The sequence below is a fragment of the Impatiens glandulifera genome, chromosome 1, assembly GCF_907164915.1.
Source record: "Impatiens glandulifera chromosome 1, dImpGla2.1, whole genome shotgun sequence".
Lineage (NCBI taxonomy): Eukaryota > Viridiplantae > Streptophyta > Magnoliopsida > Ericales > Balsaminaceae > Impatiens > Impatiens glandulifera.
The window spans coordinates 43,205,015-43,230,274 of record NC_061862.1 but is presented as its reverse complement, the minus strand read 5'-3'; the positions used below and the strand labels follow the sequence as shown (position 1 = coordinate 43,230,274).

Here is a 25,260-nt window from a genome sequence, read left to right as displayed (position 1 = left end):
CAATTATTTTTAAGTATTTTTATCAAAATATAAATATACACCTCTAATAATAGGTAATTTTACGAAATGACCTTTAAGATGGTCTTATTTGATTTTTTTTACCAGCACATAAAATTAAATGCGCCGGTGACATTTTATAATTTTTTTGACAAAATTGTCCCTGTCGCGAAACGCAGCCGGATACCATGTGAAAAGTCGACAATGCCTTGTGAAAAGTCTATAATCGCGAGTCTCGCAACCGGCATTCGCGAGACGCAACCAGAGTTGCATCTCACGATTATAGATTTTTCACAATGAGGGCATTTTCGTTCAAAAAAAGATGTCACCAATACATTTAAGGTCAAGAAAATTAAATAAGGACATCTTTAGGATCATTATGTCAAATTTCCCCTAATAATATGCACTTAATTGTTTCTAATGAGCCCACACTCTAACTATAACCACGACTAATTCACATTTATTTCCAATTATAAACCATGTCTCAATAAAGAATATATTTAATCATAACCAGATCAGCTTAGAATTCATGGAAATACTAAATTTCTGTCAACTAAATAACTTCGATTCCTAATTCAAGATGAAAAAGAACAATTTAACCAAATCCAGTATATCTAGTTCACAATCTTCAATAATTTTGTATAACAATATGAACCTGTCTAACAAAACCTTAAATATTCTTGACTCTTATCATTATAAATGCTGTTGAATGAAATCTTACTTTTCAGAAGCCTTTATTTCTTGCTTTAGCAGCATTGCTAGGCAACTTGATTTTTGAGGGCAGCTGAAATTGCTGAGACTTCATCTTCAGTGACTTCACCAAGGAAGATAGTTCAAGTTTGTCTTTCTTCTTAGATGACTCTTCCGATTTCAAATTATCTTTTTCAACCGCTAGCATTGGCATTGGCATTGGAATTGGCATTGATATCGGTTCAGGCACTTCTTCTTTGTTCTGTTTTTGTTTAGCTCCTTTTTCTTCCCTACCAGATCTTCCTTGATTTTGTGCTAATTCATATTTACTTGAGAAAATCATCCTAGGCATTGTTTGATGAAGCTTGGTTTTATTTGGTTGGACCAATCATCATTCAAGAATTTCTTTTAAAAAAACATTATTTTGAATAACAGTTAGCATACCTCTTAAACTGAGGATCAGTAGGATCCAATGCAAACAGAGGCGAAGTGAATAGTGAGGAAAACCGAGGATCCTCGTAGTCAACATTTGGTATTCTTTCGTTTCTTTTCAGGTTTATGTTCCACGACATCATCTTTGTCGTCGTCGTCACTATCACCTTTCTTTGCATCATCATCATCATCGAATAGACCAACTGGACCACGCATTGCTTCCTCCTCCATACGCTTAAGCCCAAATTCAGAAGGATATATAGACACAGATAACATCTTGCCTCCTTTAGGTAGGAAGAAAGGAGGTGAATAACATAAATATATCAACTGCCTGCAGTGAAAGAAAAAAGTTGCTGAAATGGTAAAATAACTAAATCCAAAGAAAAAAAACTTTAAAGCATTACAACAATTCTTCAACTCACCCTAACATGACTCCAATCCAAATCGACAACAGCAAGTCTGTGTGTTTCTTTTTCGATCTCTGGCACATTCTCCTCCTGATTCATATTTCAACAGTCAATGGATATCCTTTTACCAGTTTCATGAGAATCATGACCTTAGACCACTGAAAACAAACAAACAAACAAGAAGAAAAACCTGTTCAACATCATCATGCTCCATTGAGTAAATCTCTTAATAGCAAAGGTTTTAACTTCATATAATGATTACGTTCATCAGTGTAACTGTATAAGCAAAGATAACTCTTAATAGCAAAGTGTAAAAATGATCAAATAAAGAAAATAAAGCATTCCTTCATAATATAATGATTATGCAACTAACTTGAGGTTGATCTTAGTGATAATGGTAACCTTCAACTTGATAACTATACTTGTGAGAATTTTGGTATCAATGACTATTATATTTTCTCTTATTACTTTGATACTCATTTCTTGATTATGATAACCTTTAACAGATACTATCAATGACTTCATTTTAGCAAGCAAGTAGATTAAAATTCACTATATAGTGGATTTGCAATTATTATGAAAAAAAAATGAACATGACAAATAACAAGTGAAATTATTTTACAAAGTAATGTAAAAATTTGTTCATTAAAACTTATTGACAACACAAGAAGTTTTGTATTTTAATATAACGAAGAATTTGTATAATGGTTGTAAAAAGATTTTGGCTAAAATGATTGTTATTTGTTATGAATTGATTCTTAGATTCATTGAAAGTAAAGGATTTAGAAAATTTTCTCAATACTTAGAATTCAAGTTTAATTGAGAATTACATTCAAATGTATATTGAAGAGAAAAAAATAACTTTATAAAACATTGAAACTATAACTTCTATTTTTAAGCCAAATCAATTCATAATTAAATTATTTATTATATGTGTTTGAATGACACTCTATTAATGAATGGACTAATGATTTTAATTAAGTATAGTAGAATTAATTATTATTTATTTTAGTTTGAATCATTTTATTATTGAATCAAATTTTTTTATCTTTTAATAAATAAGAGAGAATAAATTATTGAGCTCAACAAAAAAATAATTTTTTTTCATTTTCTTTATTTATATATATATATATTCAATTTAAAATATATATATATATATATATATATTCAATTTAAAAAATATATATATTATTTTAAAATTATAATATATATATATATATAAATAACAAACTTAATATATATTGTGAAGAGTAGGATTTAGATTATTTTATTTTAAGATGATAACTAAAAAGTTGATTATATATGTCTAAAAAAAACACAATTAAATTTTACCCACTTGTGCGGAAAGAAGAAAATGACAAGGTAATTAAATAGAAAAAATAATTATGAAGTGATTCATAAATTGCTAGAAATGTTATCAAAGAAATGATTGAGAAATTGCTATAAATCTAATAATATTTTTGAAACATTTCTTTATTGTGATTGTTTCTTACTTTAAAAATAACAATTTTTCAATGAACTTAATTCAAGATTAATTCAATTCAAATGAAGTTGATCCAAATGTGAATCATTTATCAATGGTTCTAAAATTTATTACGTATTTGGGGTAGATAAAGAAAAGAGTAAAACGTGTCTTTATTTGAAAACACATATAGTTAGGGTTGGAGTGAATTTAAATTTGAATAGAAAAATAAAATAATATATATATATATATAATTAAGATATATTTCATTAATCATTAAATCTAAATAATATTTTTGCAACATTTTTTTATTGTGATTTTACGTGTGTTTTTTGTAATGAGCTTAACTCAATTCAAAATATAGAAGGAAGTGTGGCAATGGTTCCAAAATTTATGATAAGAGTATGAAGTCCAAAAATTTTGAAAGCTCTACAATTAATTTGAAAGAAAAGGTTAAAGAAGATTATTTAAATTGCTCATTAACTTATTCATTTATGCACCATGTAATGGAAGGATATTCTATTAAAAATAAGTTTTTGCTCAAAAAGTGTTTAGTATCCTGGCAGTGAAACTTTTGCACAAAATGGATGCTACCTAATAAAGGAAGACATGTCCAATCCACACCACCTATCTTGTGGATGGCCTATTAGAAAAAATGTCAACTTATAAAAGAGGATCAACCACCTGTTTTGTCAATCCGACAAAACCCAATCGAACTGCTCAAAGTGATTTATGGTCTTAAACAGGCACCTGATTCATAAAGTGGCGCAAATTATTTGGTTATGCCATTTTTGGGATTTGTTGGGTCATTGAAAAGAAAATGGATACAAGGATCCCAAGATGCATTATTATTTCTTTCCGACCAATTACACCATATCCTATCAAGAAACTCTTTTGTCCATCCAACAAAAGACATAGCAAATGAACACCAAAGACAAAGATACAAGTTTGTATTCCACATGGTTGAGACTAAAGGAACATACATCATCTAGTCCAATGGAAAGCAAATACTCCATATTAATAACATCATGATGGACTAGACAAGCCAAGCGCATGAAAAAATTTCCGTGGAAAAATGCATCTATGAGAGGATGTCATAACAACACTTTAACACTCGTTACATTCTTGAATTTAAGAGGTTTAATTCTCAAGTTCAAACGAACGTCAACTGAAGTGGAGGGTGAGACAGTTGGATAATGTGTTACCCTCCTCCCTCCAAGTTAAAAAAAAAAAGGTCTAAAAAGAACACATTCACGCACAAACATGAGATCAAGAGAATTCTTTCATTGCCTTACAAACATATCATTCGTACAAATGTTTCCAATATCCACGGCTCAAGAAAACATTTTCCTAACTAGTAAGCATAGGATGACTCATCCGCAAAACAAACAAAAAAATGGTCCCAAACTGGCCATAACTCTAAATTGTCTAATGCAATATTCAAGACCAGACAAACAGGAATAAGGTAGTAGAAGACTTACTTAATTCTGAGTTTGAGTAGTAGTAGTAGTTTAGGCTGATTGATGTTTACTTGTCCGTTTCAAATCCAAAATAACCATTGAGAACATCATTAGAGACTCTTCCAAATCCTTTTGACACTCCTTGCATGTTTTTAAGTTTCATAGTTTGCCACCTTATCTGATCTATCCTGCTCTTCACAGCTTCAAGCAGAGAAACCCGTTCAGTTGATAAAGTGCAAGTCGGAAGTCGAGATTTTTCCAAACTAAGTTGCTCATTCAAATATAGAAGATAGCTCTTTTGGGCATGGAGCCTTTCCTCAGCGATTCTATATTCATTTTCCTGCGATTTTCTCAGTTCCTGTAGAACCTGATCAATCTCTTCCTCAAGTTTTCCACTGTCAATATGATGCTCAATTTCCCCACTTACAAATTTGTCATCTACATCTGTACTGAAATCTTCCATTTCCTCAATATTAGCAATGTCCATCGTATCACGTCCATTGTCAGAAATATCTCCTGTCATCAAGCCAATGGGGAGTTGGAGTAATCTCGTTTAATGAAAATGTGGATTATTTTAGTCAAATACCAAAATACCCTAAGTTTATTTTTTCTCTTATTTTTTTAAATGCTAGTTTTGTATTTTAATTAGTAATTTGATGAGACATCAGATTATTTGGATTTAATCCAAATAACCCACACATCACACAAGCCCCAAATTAACAACTAAAATGGACAAAACTACTTTTATCCAAATGAAAAGAAAAAAATGTAGACTTTGCAACTTGGGCCTTGTTTGAAGTAGGTTATTGAAAATCACGTTTTTTGTATGAATGTAGAGGGGGTATTTGGTTGATGATTTAAATGATGTGATTGATGAGTAGATTGTTGACTGAATAATGGGTTATAATTAACAAAAAATAGGGATTATTTTAAAATAATCTCAAAACCCTCATCAAACATGCCTTGAAGTGTAGAAATATCAAGCAAGTGTACTTAAAATTTTACCAGCGACAGAAGTTGCGGTGTCTTCTACTTTCCAAACTTCTTCAAGTTGCGCTCCATTCTTAAGCTGCCACAAATATGACATGAATCATAAGATGGGTTCAGACGGCCAAGTTTAAAAACTCTATTACACTTCAATACTACATCTATTACCTTTCTCGTGACAACTTCAACACTACTCAACAGCTTCTTAGCTTCTGTTCTCTTTGAACCACGTAAAATTCCTGTACACATGTTTAACGACCTCTCAACATCATCCTTAGAAGAGTTAGACTGGCAGGCCTTAATTAGCTTTCTGACATGGGGAACCAGATCGGTCCTTGCATCACAACGGCGACAATAATATTCTGCATCCAAACCAATTATTCCTCCAACCGTACCAGCCATGAATGATTGGAGAGCACAATTCACATGAGCAATATGACCGCATATATAGTTTTCACTTGCCGCAGCCTCACATCTAATGTAGCTCAAGTCTCCATTGATGGTTTTAATAGTTCTAGAACAAAGTATACAGCAACAATCTGTGCAAAAACTTGGTTCGCTGCAACAAAGATGACAAATCATCACTTCTGCAGAGGGACTTGTTTTTTCAACCAGACTGATGCACATTTTATTGCCTGCCTTACATCTGAGTATAACAGATTGGGAATCGGGATCAGACTGTTCTGGCATCTCATCAGATGAAATACTTACAAATGAAATCTCCTCTTCATCTTCTGTATTCAAAGAAAAATATATTATCACTACACATACACAATGAAATCAAAGAATGATACAAAAGCTGGTTTAATAAGCATAAGACGATCTGATATGCCTAAGACATTGAAAAGAGTTTACGACATCAACCAAATACCTATCCAAAACTGAATTCAATCTCGAAAGATATTAACAGATGGTTCAATGTTAGAACTCACCTTTTGTGGCTGACCAATTGTGAGATGGAATCTTCCAACTAAATGATGAAAAAAATGTATCGACATTTGCATCGGGGAATCTTTCCATGATGAACTCTTTTACTGAAAGCTTACTTGCAAAACTGCGCTTTTTACTGGAGGATGACTTAAGACGTTTAGGAATATAGAGATACCTATCCAGGAAATACCCAGACCCGGAAATTCTTTTTCCAACCTTCCAAGCCCACACATCACCCGATTCAGGCCAATCTACAGGAGCATATGGAAGACCCTGACCTGAATTATTAGCAGAAACTGGATATAGATTTAACTCGTTCTTCACCATGTTTTCATCAATATGATTCGGGTTATCAATTTCCATCCCAAATTTTGAGTCCTCCTTAAAGTGCTCGAGGTCAGTGAACAACTCCTATTGTGAATGGTTGGCATGGAATAAACAAATGATTAAGACAAATAATCAAATCGAACACAAACAAGAAATTATACCCATATACAAAACAGAATGTACCATTTTTTCAAAAAAGAAAGAACTTTATTCGATTGGTTACTTGTTGATAAATGGTCGATTAAGCACAGCGACAACAAGCATAAACATAGTGAAATCAAACCGAAACAATCAGTCCTAACAGTCTTAAATAACCCCCAACAAACGGATCCTATCAGTCTAATACAAAATCAATACCCTATCAGTCTTAAATAAAGAACGTAATAACAAAAGCCTAAAGGAAAAGGAAAAGGAAAACAGAATATACTAAAGTTGAAACAAATACAACTGCGTACACGAATGAAGAAACTAAGTCCTGAAAACCCACATGCGTCATACCTTATTTTCAGAGCTAGATATCGGGAGAGAAGTTATGGCAGTAAGAACGTCTAAGGATTGTAAATGCATGACCGTATCGAACTTTAGATCATTCTGAGAGGTGAGACGCGAAGATAGAACACCTGGGTAGCTGAAAGATAATCGATTGCGTGCGTTCCTCAGTCCAGATTTCTCCGTTTAGCTACCATTTATGTTGTTATCAGCTTGTAAAATCGCCCTCCCCGCATAACCTAGAAGAGCTGCCCAGTACCCAATTCCTTAAAACCCTCATTTCACTCGAATGTGAGATTATTTATTATATATATGCATGAATCCGGTTGGTTATATTCCTTAATGCTAAGTAGCCCAGGAATCTATGGCAAGTACAATAAATTCCTTAATGGTTTGAACCGGGTTCTGTCTACTATATTCTTTTTAAATAATATATTTTTAAGAAAAAATAATAATTAATTTAAAACGATATTAAATTCTTTGCGTTTTTTAGTGAAAATCGAATCTTAAAACCATTAACCATCTAAATCCATCAAACTATTCAAACCCAGAAACTAACAACATTTAAGACAGTTCTGAACATGGTAGAAAATCCTATCAAAACACCACCTTTAAGCACTTTGTCCACTACAAGATTGCAAATTTTGATGAAAAATTATGTACAGAAGAAAACCCACATCAAAAGCAACCATATTTGTCTAGATGCTCAACCCTCCATTTGATTTTGAGTCTTCCTTGAGTTTTCTGGTCTATCCCTCCATTTGATTTGCTAATCGATGTGCGAGGGTCTTCCTGTGTTTTCTGGTCGAGGAATTTGAATTCTAGTTGGAAGACATGGTTCCTGATGGGGCACTTGATGTATTTGTCATCTCGATTGTACTATCAACTTCGTTACTGATGCAATCAAGAGAAAGTTTTTCCATTGTTTCCTTTGAACTTAATTCATGATCTTTGATTTCACCACCTGTGGAAACAACACCATTAATCAAAGGAAGTTTGCAAGCTACAGTTTGATTCAACTCAGAGATACAGTCAGAACTGTTCTCCTCGGTTTTATGGTGAGGCGAAACAGAAACTCCAATTGTGTCTTGAATTGACACTTGATTTCCATTCCCACTTGTGGAAGAATCTTCAACCAAGACGTTTTCACGTGTGTCGTCGGAATCCACTGGCACAAGTTTTGTATCTGAAGAAGCAACGTCAATAACTCTTTGGCTTTCATTTTCTGTTGCAAAATTCTCGTCGCCACCAGTTTCATGTTTTTCTGCGCCATTTTCTTTCGTGTGTGCTGCTACGGTTTCAGAAACTGGAACAGGAGCTTCTGAAGGACAAGAAATGGACTCAACCAAAACAACTTCTTCTTCATTAACAGTGACCTGGCTTCGCAATTCAGTAGTGTCACTTAATCCAAGATTGTCGCTGGAGGGAATAACTGCATCTTGCATAATGGAATCCTCAGGGATTCTAATTTCTGTTGCAAAAATCTCGTCGCCAGCAGTTTCAAGTTTTTCTGTGCCATTTTCTTTCGTGTGTGTTGCTCCGGTTTCAGAAACTGGGACAGGAGCTTCTGAAGGACAAGAAATGGACTCGACCAAAACAGCTTTAGCTTTTTCATTAACAGTGACCTGGCTTCGCAATTCAGTAGTGTCACTTAATCCAAGATTGTCGCTGGATGCTTCTTGCATAATGGAATCCTCAGGACTTTCAATTTCCGGTGCAAAAATCTCGTCGCCAGCAGTTTCAAGTTTTTCGGTGCCATTTTCCTTCGTGTGTGTTGCTAAGGTTTCAGAAACTGGGATAGGAGCTTCTGAAGGAGAAGAAATGGACTCAACCAAAACAGCTTTAGCTTTTTCATTAGCAGTGACCTGGCTGGGCGATTCAGTAGCGTCACTTAATCCAAGATTTTCGCTGGAGGGAATAACTGCTTCTTGCATAATAGAATCCTCAGGGCTTTCAATTACCGTTGCAAAAATCTCGTCGCCAGCAGTTTCAAGTTTTTCGGTGCTATTTTCTTTCATGTGTGTTGCTACGGATTCAGAAACTGGGACAGGAGCTTCTGAAGGACAAGAAATGGCCTCAACCAAAACAGCTTTAGCTTCTTCATTAACAGTGACCTGTCTTGGTGATTCAGTAATATCACTTAATCCAAGATTGTCGCTGGAGGGAACAACTGCCTCTTGCAAAATAGATTCCTCAGGGCTTTCAATTTCCGTTGCAAAAATCTCGGCACCAGCTGTTTCAAGTTTTTTGGTGCCATTTTCTTTCGTGTGTGTTGCTACAGTTTCAGAAACTGGGATAGGAGCTTCTGAAGGACAAGAAATGGACTCAGCCAAAACAGCTTTAGCTTCTTCGTTAACAGTGACCTGTCTTGGCGATTCAGTAGTATCACTTAATCCAAGATTGTCGCTGGAGGGAATAACTGCCTCTTGCAAAATAGAATCCTCAGGGCTTTCAATTTCCGTTGCAAAAATCTCGGCACCAGCTGTTTCAAGTTTTTCGGTACCATTTTCTTTCGTGTGTGTTGCTACAGTGTCAGAAATTGGGACAGGAGCTTCTGAAGGACAAGAAGTGGACTCAACCAAAACAGCTTTAGCTTCTTCGCTTCGTGATTCAGTAGTGTCACTTAATCCAAGATTGTCGCTGGAGGGAATAACTGCATCTTGCATAATGGAATCCTCAGTTGAAGCTTTATCGTTGATCTCATCATCATCACATTCGGGAATTTCTTGTCCAACTGATGAATCTACATATTTTGATTGTTAGTAAAATAAGGGCATACTAAAACTGTTTTCTTGTTAAAATAAATAAATTTATAAAATGGACCTTCAATATTCGACGTGTTCTCCAGAAGAGGCTTCTGTAACATATCTATACCAGGAAAGACCAACATATTCAGCAACTTCATCTCCTGTTTCTGAGGGTTGTTGAGTCGACTGAAACCAAAAGCCACTTTCCACGTATGCATGTGCTCCGATATAGCAGGAATAACCAATCTATTCACTTTGACTGATCGAAGAACCTGGAATAATCAGGGAGAAGGAAATCCATTCAATAAAGTAGCTCAACAAAAATCACATGTCTTTTGAGTGGTTTTGCAGAATTAGGTCGTTTTCATTTTGAAATGTTGTATGTGTGAATTTGTTTGTCTGATTCATGCTAATATATCTTTTTCAACAAAAGAAAACTCTTAATAGAGTGATATTTTTTATCACCAAAATACCGATTCAATGGCACCAAGGAGCCTACGACACATCCCTTGACGCCTGTATAAATGACGTGTCCCTATGAATGGCATCTCAGCTAGTTGAGTCCCGTGTATCCTGAACAAGAAAGTAATAATAAGTAGCGGAAAATACAAAAAATCGCAATACAATAGTCTGTCAGCATTATTGTTATACCTGATGGATGCAGCAGCAATAATTTCATCACCCTTCTCCAAAATGACAGTGTAGAATCCACTGTAATTCAATCGGCTGAAATTAGATCTGCACAAGGGGGGAGAAGACTTCAATCAATAGAAAGAAAGAAACAGAGAGATAGAGAAAATAGTTGCAGTGCAGCCCTACCCACAATTATAAAGAACGTTGTGAATCATATTAAACCCACTCCTCCTGTCAACAATTGGCAAAAAACACTCATCCATTACAGAGAGAGCAACAGCCAGCTTAGAATTGCTTTCCACCTTGTTCGAATAACCAGAGTTTCGTTCATCTATGTCTAGTAAGTCGGATCTACGAATTAAAGACCACGAAAACCTTTCTTCAAGTTCATGTTTGACCCCAAGAAGCTTCTCCATACGGTCAAATATCTGCACAAGCACAAATTTCCTAATCAACAAGGATCCCATATCATGTTGGAATCCTACCCCATTTGGAAAAACTTTTGTTACTGTATCTGGAAACTGCTCCGGATTATTTTATTTTTTTGTATCTGGGGATAATTTCTTCCAAAATAATCATTCATCTAGCCAGTAACCTACCCGTTTGCAATCCTTCCCACAGAAAGACATGGTTGAGTCAGTAATTCCCTCGCTGCATGATTCATGATCTGATGACAACAGCAGAGTTTAGAATAGAAAGATTCTTGCAGATAAAAGAATCAAATACTATAAGGCCTTGTTCAATCTGGATTATTTGAATTTAATCTCAAATAACTCACTATTCCATCAGTCAATCAAAATACCAAAATATCATCTATGTTAAAAAAAAATTGTGTATACTCCTAATGTCTGTGCCCAAACAACCCAACTTTCAATAACCTACACCAAACAAGGTTATTTTAAAATAAACTACCAGTTATCAAATAACCCAAGATCAAACAAGACCTAAGTAATTACAAAAGAGAGAGAGAGAGACTTACATCTTTTCTCACACAGATTACACCTAAGAAGCGCACTTGTTGAATCGGCTTCAGGGATATTCTCACTGAGAATACCACAAAACTTACATGTGCAATTCAGACAATGCCAATCGCCATCCGGAAGCATCTAAAATCGTAATAGAAATCAGAAACATTAGCTCAGTTCCAATTCAAATTCATAAACAGTTTGCAAAATTTCTAAATCATTTGAATAATACCTTCAACCCTAAGCAATTTTGGTGAAATGTGGATGGACAACCATCGCAACAAATTAAATCTCCACCGTCGCCACAAAGACCACAAGTATCGTCGTTTGGATCATCGCTATCAGTGTGGACAGTGTGGAAACCTTTTCGTTTAGACTCATCTTGCCTATTCCAAGCATCGATCTGACATTGCAGAAGTGAAGAACCCGATTCAAGAAATATGTTTTGGAATGGCTGTCGCAGTTTGTTTCCTGCGTGAATCTCGAATTTCGTAACAGAAAGAATCTTGCTACAGCAACTACAATGGATACCATCTTTGGCAATCCAACCTTCTAACATCACTTTTGTATGCCTACGGTTCATGTATGTTACTTTCTCACTCAATTTAACTGTTCCCGAATCAACCAGCCATAGCAAAACAGTGCGTTTTCCTCTGTAAGGGATGTAATTATCGCTTTCTGAGGTTCGGTGCTCGTCAGAAGAACGAGCCAGCAAAGTACATCTTCCGATTTTTCTGTTTTTCCTTCTTTGTATTGAATCAGAGATCTCTTTCTTCTCATCATCTCCGTCCTCATTGTCATCATCTGAGCTATTCTTCATTTTCTTTTCAATCTTTTTACGGGTTTGCCTAGTCAATTTATTAATCAACTCATTTGGCAATGGAGTGAATCCATCAGAGTTACCCCCAGGTTTTATTTTTACATCATCTTCCTCCACTGACTGCTTTTGAAGTGCATCGTATGCTTTTGTGATTGACCAAAAACCTGTTCCTGAAGGATTAATATATACAGAGTCTAAATAGTCTCTATCTTTTCTGGGTCTATAATCAATCGTCCAGCCAGCTTCAATAAGCATATGTTTTATCTTCTCCCGTAGCAACTGTTTCTCTGTTGCCCTACCACGCTTTTGCTTTCCAGCAAGAATTGGTGGAGTCTTTTGAGAAGATGAAGTTTTGAGTCTAGAAGATCCACGGCCACGAGGACTTTCTTCTTTTGGTTTCTGATGATTCTTCTCTTTTCTGGATTCTTTAACTGTTTCAGAGCTTTTTCCTTTATGTGGCTTATCGAGTTTCTTCTTACTCGCCGTTACCTTCAAAACACCATTTTTCCCAGGCAACCTGATTGCTTCATCAGAAGACTTGGTGATGCGAGACTTCTGCCTAAGTGAAAGAATAGGTAAATGAGCTTCGTCATCATCATCATCCTCTGAAGATCCATCACTAGCAGCACTATCATTAGAAGAATCTTTTCTTTTAACTGCCATGACAGGCTTACTGGAACCACATTCAGATTTCGTCAAATTTCTACCCTTTCCTGTAAGCTTAAAGCTATTCTGCAAATTCTTCTCCTTTCTCATCTTTTTTACATCACTAACATCGTACTCATCAAACTCAAACACATCCAACCTTCTCTTCCTATCACTTACAGCTTCACAATTCTGTCCAGAATCAGAGTCATCCGTGACATTGTTACGAAACTTACCAGGAGTAGAAGAAGCAAGTTCCTCCTGGCTCGACTCTGAATCACTTGAGACAACACGAGGCTTCTTCTCCTTTCTAGTGTAAGATTTCTTCGCTGACCTTGATAAATTCGAGCTGCCCCCTTTCTTCGAATTCATCTTCTTCTTCTTTACTGAACCTCCGCTGGATCTCATCCCTTCATCCATTCATGCACAAAACCCTAATTAACCCTTGAATTCTCAGACAACCATACTTTGAGATCCACACCCAATTCGACGAAATTAAAACAGCAAATTAGATCTGAACAAAAACAATAAGACACCACCGGAGGGGTGAAATCGGTGAAATCGAGGCAAGATGAAAACTTTATCAGGACATATGAAGAGGGGAAACGAAATAATGAAACACCTACCTCAAAGAACAAGGGCGATCCACCGGAGAAAGGACAAAAGCCGTTCGGGCTCTGGGTCACCGTCTAGATGAAGAGAAGCCAAATACAAATCATTTACAGATGTTTATCGCCGGAGGGGGAAAGAGTCGTGTAGGTAGGAGAGGAGAAAGGGGGATTTGAAAGGAAAATCGTTTATTCATTCATTTACCCACATCCCCATTCTCATTATCACTCTTTGAGTTAGTGCATAATTCCTAGCAGAGCTTCTTAGATTTGATTGTTTTCATTAAAAAAAAAAAAACATTTGGCTTTCACTTCTTAGATTTTTTATGTTTTTTTTCTGTTTCTCCTTAAAATTCACCACCCAGACAAAAATTAGGAAACACAGCATTTAGGTTTGAAAAAAATATAAATATTTGTTTTTTAAAATTGCAACTCCGAAGGTAGTTGTTGTTCAATGGTGACTTATGAATCTAATTGATCAATTACCCTGCAATGGTGACTTATGAATCTAATTGATCAATCTTGTTCTTAGGTTTTTTCCTTTTAAGTAACTCAAATATGTTTGATAGGAAAAGTAAATAGTTTTATTATAAGAATTTTCAATTAAATTTTCATTTCCTCGCCACTTTGTGGAAAATCGTTCGGTATGCGTTGTGTCGATTTAGGATCAGATCACATTCGATCCTAACATCGTCCAGTGTTGATCCTAAGAATTGGGCACCATAAATGAAAAAATCTAAACTTAATATTATAGTTTAGTTCTGTTGATAATTTTGTATTATTATTATAAAAAATAACTTAATATAGTTAGTTAAATTAATATTTTATTTTCTAAACTGTTAGGTTTAAATCTTCACACAAATGAAAATTCCAATTGAAGTAAGTTTTATTTGAAAATGTTTACTTCAATTAAGGATGGCCTAATAAAAAAATTAATATTTTAAGGTAAAAAAAAATATCAAATAGGATTTTGTTTATTTTCATCTCAAATGAAACATTCATATAATTTAAACATGTGATCTAAATATTGTTTATCATTCAAATAGATATATAAGAAATATTAAAATGAGACTTCAAGTCTTACAAGATATTCAAAATGGAACCTAATGTTTACTTACCATAAAAAAATCATTAAATATTAGATACGAATAAAAATAATTTTACAATTTTAAATTTATGCTTAGAAAATAAAACTACATTTTTTTTCCGTAAATAGCTTCAGGAGCTTTAAAATGTAAAAAATATTAAGAATTGACACATAATTATAGATAAAAAAAATTAAAATGAAATTGTTAGAAGGCCGGATTTGGATTATTTAAACAAATATTAATTTATTTTAAAAAAATGTGTAGTGATGATGATTAGGAAATGTTTTTTTTAATTAAAATATTTATAAGATATTAATATATAATAATAAAAAATTTGAAAAAAATTATATATTTTTTAAAATATTTTAATAAATGAATTTATTCATATAATTATGAAAAAATTCATAACATATTATTTGATTATAGTTAAATTTAAAAAATAGCAATATTATTACATTATGATATAACAATAATGTAGAATAGTATAATTGATCTCTATGTTTCTATTACATTTCACTATATGATTTTTATATCTACCATCCAAATTAAATTTAAGAAATGGCGTTTTATTTAGTTTATCCACAAATTTCTTAATTTGAAGTAGAGTTTAATTAATGACAGAATTTAATGAGTTGTTACCTTGTTTAGAATCTTAAGATTATTATTATTATTATTATTGTTTTATAAATCAGATTTATTTTCTAGATGACCACATACTTATGACAACATTAAATTATAGGTTAATTATTAGTGAGGATTAAGTTAAAATATCTGATATCTTAAATTATAAGATATTTATTATTTGAGCTCTTGTGAGTTTTAAGATTATTATTAAAACCTATTTTTATTTTACCAAATATAGTTTTGTTTGATATTATAGTAACCTAAAAGGTAGGTGTGATCAGTTGAGTTAATCAAATGCAAATTGCTGTCATCATACTCAAAGGCTCATTTTGCTAAACCAGATGATTATTGAGATCTCATTTTCTTTTCAGTACTTAAAATATAAGAAATCATTATTCATATTTAATTAGAAAAAGGACCTTTTTGGTTAATACTAATTGCAGGTTTCTTGTTGGTAGCAAATATTGCCATGGTTTGTTGGAATCCTTGTAATTATATTTTCTTGGTTTTGTGGTTATAGGTTTAAATAACTGTTTTAATTAATTAAATAAACTTTTGTTTAAAAGAAAAGTCACAAATCTAAGGTAAATAACTAATTGTTTTTTATATATAATTTAGAAAATTAACCCTACCCTTAGATGGTCTTCTTTTTCAAATTAAAGATTTTGTAATAAAAAATCACTTTAACTGCACTCTCACTTAAACTAAATTTTCCAATAAATATAGCTCACTTTAAAGGTTAAAAATTCTGTAATAATATGATTAGTAGTAGTTGCATAACTTGCATTCAATAATTTGTTATTAATACATCTTAACACTTAAATAATAATAACTAGCATTTAGCCGTGCATTTGCACGAGTAATAATATAAAAAACCGTAAAAAAAAATTACAGATAACATTTTTAATTTTATTTTTAACTGTTTTAAGTTTATGGGTGGGTCAACCCACAATCCGAACTAAGTATCCATTTAGTCAACATCATTATATATTAGTTAGTTAAAAAGTTGAACTTATATTAATATTAAAACGTCCCGCGTTTATCAAATTTGGTGTTGAATTTAAAATATAAAGTCTTTGTGGCCTAATTGGTTAAAGAGTTGTACTTGTTTTGTTAGGTTGCAAGTTCGAAACATACCTCTAGCATTTTTAATTTTATTTTTAACCGTTTTAAATTTAAAAACGGGTCAACCCACAATCCGACCCAAGTATCCAAATTAACCACAGCTCTCGACCCGGCAATCCGGACACTTTAAAAATTAAGCATCATTATATATATATATAGATTTTGTTTCGCATTTAACCTTAAATTTAGTTTAATAACTCAAATGTTTCTTTTTCTTTGACAAAATGAATGTTTTCTTAAATTATATTCATTAGCTTGATAAAAAAAATTACCACAATTATATTATCTTAAACATAGTTTCTTACCACTCGAACTATCATATTTTATTATTTTAAATTTATTTCATTCGTCCTAAATTCTAAATAAAGAGTTTCAAATTGTAAAAATTATTTACAAATAAATTATAAAAAGTGTTTAAAAAATCTAAACAATCAAACAAAATTAAAGATCCTAAATAATAAATAAAAATGAAAAACTCAATTGTAAAAAATGATACTTCTAAACCGAACACAATTTATTTACATAACTAGTTATAAATATAAAAGTATAACAAATTATTCAAAAGCTTTCGATATAATTTTTATCAGCATTTTCGAAGAGAGTAAAGATGAATTATATCAGCTAAAATTTGTAATGTAAAAAACTAGTAAAAAAAATAAAATAAAAAAATACATTAATATACTCTCAATTCAATTTTAAACAGAATTGAATATATGATATTTAATACAAGATTTCTAATATTTAAAAGTACCATAGTAAATCAATCTACATGATTTGATAAAAAACAAATTATGTAACGATAAATGTGATGCTTTTAAACTCCAATCAAAAGTCAATATAATGATATTTTTATTTATTTTTTATATTTTAAAAATTTCTCCTCATATAGTCCGCAAATATAGTTAATCTTTTTTTCGCTAGTGGACTAGTTTTTTTAAACAAAGTGTATTCAGATTTCAGCTACATTAAATAGTTTTAAAAATTAATTTGTTTGTTAGTTTGTAAATGTGTTAGAGAAGGAGAGAGAGAATGATCTGCACGCGCATTTTACTTAATTAGTGGAAATAATTTAGGCAGATTAATTTTGTGTTTATGGATATAGACCGATAATTAATTAGGCCCGGTTCCATAATTTTGGCCCCCTAATTGTCATTTCCATCTCATCCCTCTTCTTCCCCAAACCTTAAATACCCCCACCCATCAATCGATCATTCATTCATTCATTCTCAAACAAATGATGGATTTTCCAACTTGCTTTGGCGAAAACGTAATACAGGTTGCAAATGCTTCATGTTCCAGTTTGAATAGATCATCGACTGATGTTTCATGTTCCAATTTGAATCATAATACAGTCATATGCGTCTATAACTGCAATGTACTTGGCTATTCTTGTTTGGTCACCATTACTTGGAGCAAGAACTTGATGGGTCAGTTCTATATCCTTCAAATTTCTGATTTTTCCGGTAAATCTCTTTCCAAATCAATTATAAAGCTTTCCCTATTCTCAAAACGAAAAGGGTTTAAAACTTTAGAGATGAATTCTATCAAACTTGGTTTGTTTTGGGATTTATCATCAGCCAATTTCGGATCAGGGCCTGAACCAATTGAAGGGTTTTACTTAGCTTTAGTATGTTACGGTGAAATGGTTTTGATAATTGGTGATATGAAAAAAGAAGCATTTGAGAAGACGGGTTCGATCCTTTCCATTGTAAATGCGACGTTTGTTTCGAAAAGGGAGCATATATTTGGGAAGAGAGCGTTTGGGACTAAGGTTAGGTTTCACGATGATGGTCCGATTCATGAACTTATGATCGATTGCGATACGGTTGATAATTCAAGGCTAGTGATCTCACTTGATTCTAACATTGCTTTGATTGTGAAGCGTTTACAGTGGAAGTTTCGGGGGAATCAAACGATTTCGATTGATGGTGCGGCGGTGGAGGTTTTCTGGGATTTATATAATTGGTTATTTGGAACTGCGTTTGGGGAGGCGGTGTTTGTGTTTCAAACGTCGGCGCCGGAGGAGGAGAAGTTGCGGTGTTGCTCGGAGCAGAGCTTTCAGAAGTCTAATATTACAGGACTCGGTTTCTCGCTCGTCTTTTGTGCTTCGAAGTAAGTGTGCAAGCAAATTTTATCGAAACCGAGTTCCGCGAGTTCCGCACTCAATTCGATTAATTTCTTGTACCGACTCTGATCGATTCGATGAAAAACCAATCGAATCGAACCACGTCGAAAAATGAATGAACCGTGGGTCTGCCTGTCCGGTTAAGAGAATTGAATCTTGTATTTTTGTTGTTATTATTATTATTTTTATTTTTATTTGGTGGGCTACACATTCATTAGTTTTGTTAGCTATCTTCTTCTCAAAGCAAATATGTGTTGACAGGCTTTAATCATTCTTTTTAGAGTAAAGTAAATTTGTAATTGACTCCATCCTAACTAATTAAGCTGGTCAATTTATATTAAAAAATAAATATATATTTTTTTGTTTTGTAATACGACTAGGTACATAGTCCGCAAACTAAGGCGGCAAATGAGCCGAGTCGAGTTTAAATCAATTTGAGCTCGAATTCGACTCGATTAAGTATTTATTAGCTCAATCGGTTCGAACTCGAACAAGTTTATAAATTTGAGCTCGAACTCGACTTGACTAATTACATACAAGTTCAATTCAGCTCGAAAATCTTATGCTAAAATTAAATTTTCAAAACCGAGCTCAAACTTAAACCAATTTTTTAAAGGAAAATAACTTAGCGCTATTTAATTAAAAATCCCAAAAGTGGGAGAGGGTCAAAATCAAAGTTAGACAATCTCTATATTTGATTAAAGGATGACAAACAACGACGCGTCTGAGTATCTGATTGGAAACAACAAACAAACAAAGATTACAGTAAAAAACAACAAAAGCATACAAGACCTACAATTTTAAAATTTTGATTTTGTTGTGAACTTCCTCTTTGACTACTCTTACTCTGTTTTAGAATCCCAATTTGCATTCCTCAAAACCCAATTTGCATTCCTCAAAACCCAATTTGCATTCCTCGAATTCCAGCGATTATATTTACGTCGCATCCTCACCTGTTTGGCTCTAGGCTTTACTATTAGTGATTGAACTTTTGCATATGATGATATTTGTTTGTGAGTTGCGCATTCAATAACTTCAACTTTGTCTGAGTTGTTTCGATCTATTTTTATAGTTTCCTCTTCACTTTCCTCCACTACTTTTCTATCACTTTCATCTGCTAATTTTCCATTGTTTTCATCCCCTGATTCTTCACATTTTTATTCCTCTAATTCTTCTTCATTTTCACCCTCTATTTCTTCTTCTTTATCCGATTCTTCATCTTCTCCTTCCTCTAATTTTTTATCTTCTCCTTCTTCTGAATCCTCAACATTTTCATCATATGCTTCTTCATCTTTAGTTTCCTCTAGATACTTTCCAGTTCTTGATTCTTCAGTTTCATTTTCCTAGCTTTCTCATTCTACTCCTGAACTTTTAGGCTATCCTTCTGTTTCTAAACTTTCAAGATTTTCTATTGTTCTTCAATTGTTTTTTCACATTGATTACTGACATGTTCAAAAGTATTGCATAATGCACATCTGTTTGGCCTCTATTCATATGAAATATCCATGACTGTGGGCTTACCTCTGTTGTCAATAACTGTCATTTTTGCTGGTAGAGTACTTCTAGTGTGCACTTCAATGCTTATCCTAGTATATGTGATGTATTCTATTTCTTCTATGATTGGTCCATATACAATAGTTTTCCTAGTAGACTAGAAAAATGACTAAGTGCTTCTGCATTGTACATATGAGCTAGAATGTTCCTTAGTTTGAACCAAATTTGAGCCGTTTCTTTCGGTTTGCTACGTAGGTTCAATCCTTCAGACTATCTTTCCAGCTTCATGCAGTTTGACCCAACATAAGTATACCCCAACTTCAGAATATTCTCCAAATTTGTTCCCTTCTTGAACTTTAGGAAATAAAGATCATTGATATTTACAGATACATTTTCTAGTCCAATGTGCTCCCATTGCTTTAGCAAGGCATCCTTAGTGACCAGGAAAGATACACGATTTTTCTATATAGTTACCAACAACTACATATTCCCACTCTTTAATGCATTTCTCTTCAACTTCAAGGGGTAATTTAAACAAAAATGGAGATTTGAGAATCTCAACCTTTGGTTTAAAATCCCTCAAGTAAAATTTGCCTTTGTATTGTACCTGAAATTTAAACCAAAATTTATTTTTAAAACAAAAATGTTAAACTTACATACTTATTCAACGAAAGAAATGGTTGAGTAACTTGGGTTGACTAATTATCAAATGAAATAATATAAAAAAATGAAGTGATGGAAGAAGAAAGAGTGTTTATGAATAAGTGAGAGAAATTATGAAAATGAAGAGTGATTGTGAATAAATGAGAAAAATTGTGAAAATCGAAGAATGCTTGTGAAAAAGTGAGAAAAATTGTAAAAATAAAAGAAAATAGATAAAATACATGATATGATTGTTAGAATATAATATATTCCGTAGATATATTTATGAAATATATCTAGGAAATATATTATATTAAATGATGACGGATTAGGGAGTTAGTGTTTCTAATTTTAAATTTTGGGGCAATATGATATAATAACGTGGGTCTGACATACGAATTTTGAACACGGAGAGAGTGAATAAAAAATATTTGTTTAGATTTTAATATTAAAATAAATACAAATATATTATTTAGTATCAAACTCAAAAAAACTCGACAAGCCATTAAACAAGTATTTTATGAGCTCAAGCTCGGCTCGAACTTGGTCAAAGTCAAACTCGAGTCGAGCTTTGACTGAGCGGCTCGTGAGTAGCTTGACTCATTTGCAGCCCTACCGCAAACACACTTAATCATTTAACTAGACACAAAATTTGTCGTCTGACGGGTTTAAATTCAAGACCTTATAGAGGCTAGAGATATCCACGTCTTGTTGCCGCTAGGCTAGAAGAGGGAATCTACATTTTTAATAAAAATTTAAAATCAATTAATTTATTTTCTATACGATAAAACTTTTAAAGAAGACTGAAGTGTTACAAGTTTGAATGAACACAATCAATAGATAGAAGTTAATTGACATATAATAATGAAGGTCTATCATATATAAAATGAAAGAATGTGTTTTTGATTTTAATTTTACTTCCTATATTTTAATTTATATTAAAAAGATATAATAATTTTATAATATAATTAATTAAAATAAAATAAATAAAAATTATTTTAATTAATTAATTATAATAAGAATATTGAAAGGGAACTGTAAAAAATATTGACAAGAAGAATATGTAAGGAATAATAATATATATTATGATTTAGATCTCTATTCATTACTACTCTTATAATAATATATATTATGATTTAGGTTAAATATTTTTTTTAGGGTGATGGGTTTAGACTCTTAGTATCCTCTTATGTGGCTTAATCCAATGTCCGGCCCATAATATAATATGACTCAATTTGAAAATTCAAAATATGATGAATTTTGAAAAAGTAGTTGAGTAGCTAAAAATAATGTAAAATAAAAATAATTCAAAAATCATTGTAGTTTTAAAAATCACTTTATAATTAACAAATGGATAGTTAAATTTTTTTGTTTGTTAATTAATTAAAAATCAATTTGAAAATGAAAGAAAATAAAAAATGCTTAGATAACAATGAATTTAGAATGAATTTTTAAAATGAAAACAAAAAGTTATGATGATTTGGTAGAAATAGGTTACCTAAAGAACGTAAGACAAATAAATAAGGAATTCAAAGTGAATCGAAGCTTAATATTTAAGTACGGAGGAATGAACTAAAATTCCTGATTGTTATATCCCATTTTCAGTTTTTTTTTTTAAATGTTATACCTTCCATCTTACATATTATTTGACTTTCTTTCTTTTTCATTTTTAATATTTAAATTATTCTTTTATTTTCTTTTATATATATTTTATTTTAAATTAAATATTTCACTTAATTAATTTATGTTATAAAATAAATATTTCATTAAAAATATTTAAGTTTTAAATTAATTTTAAATCTTTAGAATTATTTTAACAATAAATGTTTTTAAATATATAATTGATAAATTTTAAACATATAACTACTAAATTAATTTGTAATAACTTGTCATTTTTATATCATATCAACTTTTTACTGTAGTGCGAATTCAAACGGTTATTTCATAATATTTGTTAAAATATATATATAATATATATATATATATATATACATATATAATTAAGATGTCAACAACTTTACTTTATATTAAGAGAAATGATTAGGTGAGAGAATTTGGTGAGATAATGACTTCACATAATCTTATTTGTTGAAAAAATCAAATAATTTCTCTCTTTCTCCCACTTTTACATTTTTGTGATGCCAAGTCATTCTCTCACCAAATTCTCTCACCCAATCACTCCTCTTACATTAATTAACTTTAAAATTATCAAATTTATTATAAGAAGTCAACAGAATTACTGCTTCTTTACCTGAAACATAGGGTTTGTTCGAATTAGGGTTTTTGAAAAAATCTAGAGAGAAAAAAAATAATGATTGGTGATGATTTTGAGAAGATAATGATTATTTTTGGTAAAAAGACCTAAAAGGTATTGATATATATGAATAAAATAAAAAAATAATAATTTAAAATTGAAGGTATTTTAGTATTTTGGTTAATGAAATGAGTGATGTGATTATTGAGAAATGATTGATTGAAAACTTGATTTTGGATGGATTTTTGAAAAAACCCAAAGAAAACAAGGCTATAGTAGTCTTTAAAATAACAGACTTAGTTACCACTTACCATGAATATAGTGTATTTTTTGGATAAAAGTATAAACAAAATATTAATTATTTATATAAATATTATAGGTTAAATAAATATTATTCAAATTTAATTAATTAAAACTAGTTTTAGTTTATAAAAATTTAGTTTAATACAAAATTTAATGTTAACATATATTTTAAAATTTATTCAATATCTAAAAAAAAATTATGAGTTTGAGAAACATTTAAAAACAAATGTAGATTTCTTATTATTAAGAATCAAATTAATTACATCATTTATCTTTTTAGTTACTATAGATCAATCCAGAAATTTTATTTAAAGTTGTCATACATTCTATTTTTATCTAAATTAACATTATACGTACTTTACATTATTATCGACCTCTTATCTATTACCGCGACCTTTTTTACCACTACTTTCACAACTAGCCACTAATCACACAATCCATATTTCATATCATGGCCTAAAACACTTTCACACACTTATTATCTCTCGTCAAATCAACCACCATTCTCAATCGATCTCTAGTATCGTGAGCTCAAACATTTCACTTTTCGGTCAATCAAAATTTTATTCATATTATTTTAACCACCAAACTCTCCTTTATTATCGGTCTCTTATCCCTACAAATCTCACATCTCATCTCATACTTTTTACTCTTACCGCGACGTCTTTTACCGTTAATCAACCTATTATCTTGTGACTTACACTTTTTCATATTCCTTTTTATCTACTCGGAAAATTACCCATAAATCCCAATCAACATTTGAACTCGTGACCTCACACACTCATTCATATATTTTAACAACTAATATCTCATTTAATACCATCATCTTTTATATTATCGCGACATCTTTTTTTACCTCTACTTCGGTAAACCAACCACCAAATCTAAATCGACATCTCATCTCGTGATCTCATACACTTTCACACACCACTTATCATCGTCAAACCAACACCAATCCTTCAATTGACCTCTCATCTTGTGACTCACATTTTTCATATGTGTCTTTGTTCCCTCGACAAATAATTCACCAATCACAATTGATCTCTAATCTCGTGACCTCACACACTTTTACATTTTGGTCAATCAATATCGATCCCATTCATATATTTTTAACCACTAATATCTCATTTGTTACCGACCTCTTAAATTATTCTCCACTTTTGGCAAACCAACCACCAAATCTCAATCAACAACTCATCTCATCTCATCTCATCTCATCTTATATCATATAACCTTACACACACTTTCACACACATCTTATCCCTTGTCAAACCAAATATCAATCTCCCCAATTGACCTCTAATCTCGTGACTCACACATACGCCTCTTTATCCAATTGGCAAACCACTCACCAATCCTAATTTTGACCTCTAATATCGTGATCTCACATACACGTTTATACTCTAGTCAATCAACATATCATTTATATATTTTTAACCGTTGATATCTCCTTTTATTGTTGGCTTCTTATCCCAACAAATCAACCAAAATCCCCACCTCACCTCACATCTCATCATATTTATTCTTATCGCGATTTTTTTTACCCCTACTTCAACAAATCAACAACCAATCCCCCCAAACGACCACTTCGGTCAATCAACATCTCATATATATATTTTTAACCACTAATATTTAATTTGTTAAGAAGAACCCTTATATTACCTTCACTTCGGCAAATTAACCACCAAATCCCAATCGACATTTCATCTCTTGACCTCACACACTTTCACACACCTCTTATTCCCTCGGCAAACCACCCATCAATCTTAGTCGTCCTCTTGTGATTCACACTTTTTCATATGTCTCTTTATCCACTCGGCAAACTACCCACTAAATCATAATCGACCTCTTGTGACTCACACTTTTTTATATGACTCTTTATCCTCTCAGTAGACCACCCACCAATCTTAGTCAACCTCTTTTACCCCTACTTCCACAAATTAACAACCAATTCCAATCGATCACACACCTCTTATCCCTCGTCAAACTAACCACTAATCCCCCAA

At 32.1% G+C, this 25,260-nt stretch overlaps 4 protein-coding genes across 7 annotated transcripts in view; 1 reads left to right on the top strand and 3 right to left on the bottom strand.

The window, feature by feature from the left end:
* Positions 1–4,252: 4,252 nt before the first annotated feature.
* Positions 4,253–7,475, bottom strand: LOC124922651 (protein OBERON 2-like). Of its 2 annotated transcripts, none has more exons than XM_047463371.1 (5): positions 7,191–7,475; positions 6,368–6,776; positions 5,604–6,169; positions 5,454–5,517; positions 4,253–4,964 (listed from the first exon to the last, which is right to left on the bottom strand). In XM_047463371.1, exons 1-5 carry the CDS (start codon positions 7,257–7,259, stop codon positions 4,516–4,518), a joined length of 1,557 nt encoding a protein of 518 aa, XP_047319327.1. In that variant the 5' UTR covers positions 7,260–7,475; the 3' UTR covers positions 4,253–4,515. The 2 variants fall into 2 exon arrangements, with proteins under 2 accessions (XP_047319327.1, XP_047319328.1); XM_047463372.1 differs by having other exon boundaries at positions 5,604–6,166.
* A 230-nt stretch (positions 7,476–7,705) lies between these two features.
* Positions 7,706–13,848, bottom strand: LOC124922650. Of its 3 annotated transcripts, none has more exons than XM_047463370.1 (9): positions 13,618–13,848; positions 11,759–13,505; positions 11,541–11,667; positions 11,161–11,228; positions 10,748–10,989; positions 10,580–10,666; positions 10,402–10,501; positions 10,005–10,200; positions 7,706–9,915 (listed from the first exon to the last, which is right to left on the bottom strand). In XM_047463370.1, the coding sequence occupies exons 2-9, from the start codon at positions 13,409–13,411 to the stop codon at positions 8,003–8,005; spliced, it is 4,386 nt and encodes a 1,461-aa protein (XP_047319326.1). In that variant the 5' UTR covers positions 13,412–13,505; positions 13,618–13,848; the 3' UTR covers positions 7,706–8,002. The 3 variants fall into 3 exon arrangements, with proteins under 3 accessions (XP_047319326.1, XP_047319324.1, XP_047319325.1); XM_047463368.1 differs by having other exon boundaries at positions 7,706–9,924; positions 13,618–13,847; XM_047463369.1 differs by lacking the exon at positions 13,618–13,848 and having other exon boundaries at positions 7,706–9,924; positions 11,759–13,554.
* A 3,825-nt stretch (positions 13,849–17,673) lies between these two features.
* LOC124926083 lies at positions 17,674–18,552 on the top strand. The gene has a single exon (XM_047466252.1). The coding sequence runs from the start codon at positions 17,674–17,676 to the stop codon at positions 18,550–18,552; it is 879 nt and encodes a 292-aa protein (XP_047322208.1).
* A 707-nt stretch (positions 18,553–19,259) lies between these two features.
* LOC124926073 overlaps positions 19,260–25,260 on the bottom strand; it is a 29,140-nt gene continuing 23,139 nt past the window's right edge. Inside the window, exons 5-6 of the mRNA XM_047466241.1 lie at positions 19,408–19,702; positions 19,260–19,293 (exon numbers count right to left, since the gene is read on the bottom strand). Coding sequence (XP_047322197.1) covers positions 19,260–19,293; positions 19,408–19,702 — 329 coding nt within the window. The remainder of the gene's footprint in view (positions 19,294–19,407; positions 19,703–25,260) is intronic.

Excerpts from the sequence above, each read along its gene's own strand:
- LOC124922650 (XM_047463368.1), bottom strand. The coding sequence starts at position 13,411 with ATGGATGAAGGGATGAGATCCAGCGGAGGTTCAGTAAAGAAGAAGAAG. Across the intron at positions 10,502-10,579 it reads ATTGCTGCTGCATCCATCAG|GATACACGGGACTCAACTAG; the intron begins GTATAACAATAA and ends TTTCTTGTTCAG. Across the intron at positions 10,201-10,401 it reads TCCTTGGTGCCATTGAATCG|GTTCTTCGATCAGTCAAAGT; the intron begins GTATTTTGGTGA and ends TGATTATTCCAG.
- LOC124922651 (XM_047463371.1), bottom strand. The coding sequence starts at position 7,259 with ATGCATTTACAATCCTTAGACGTTCTTACTGCCATAACTTCTCTCCCG. Across the intron at positions 6,777-7,190 it reads TATCTAGCTCTGAAAATAAG|GAGTTGTTCACTGACCTCGA; the intron begins GTATGACGCATG and ends CATTCACAATAG. Across the intron at positions 4,965-5,453 it reads CACCGCAACTTCTGTCGCTG|GAGATATTTCTGACAATGGA; the intron begins GTAAAATTTTAA and ends GCTTGATGACAG.
- LOC124926083 (XM_047466252.1), top strand. The coding sequence starts at position 17,674 with ATGGATTTTCCAACTTGCTTTGGCGAAAACGTAATACAGGTTGCAAAT.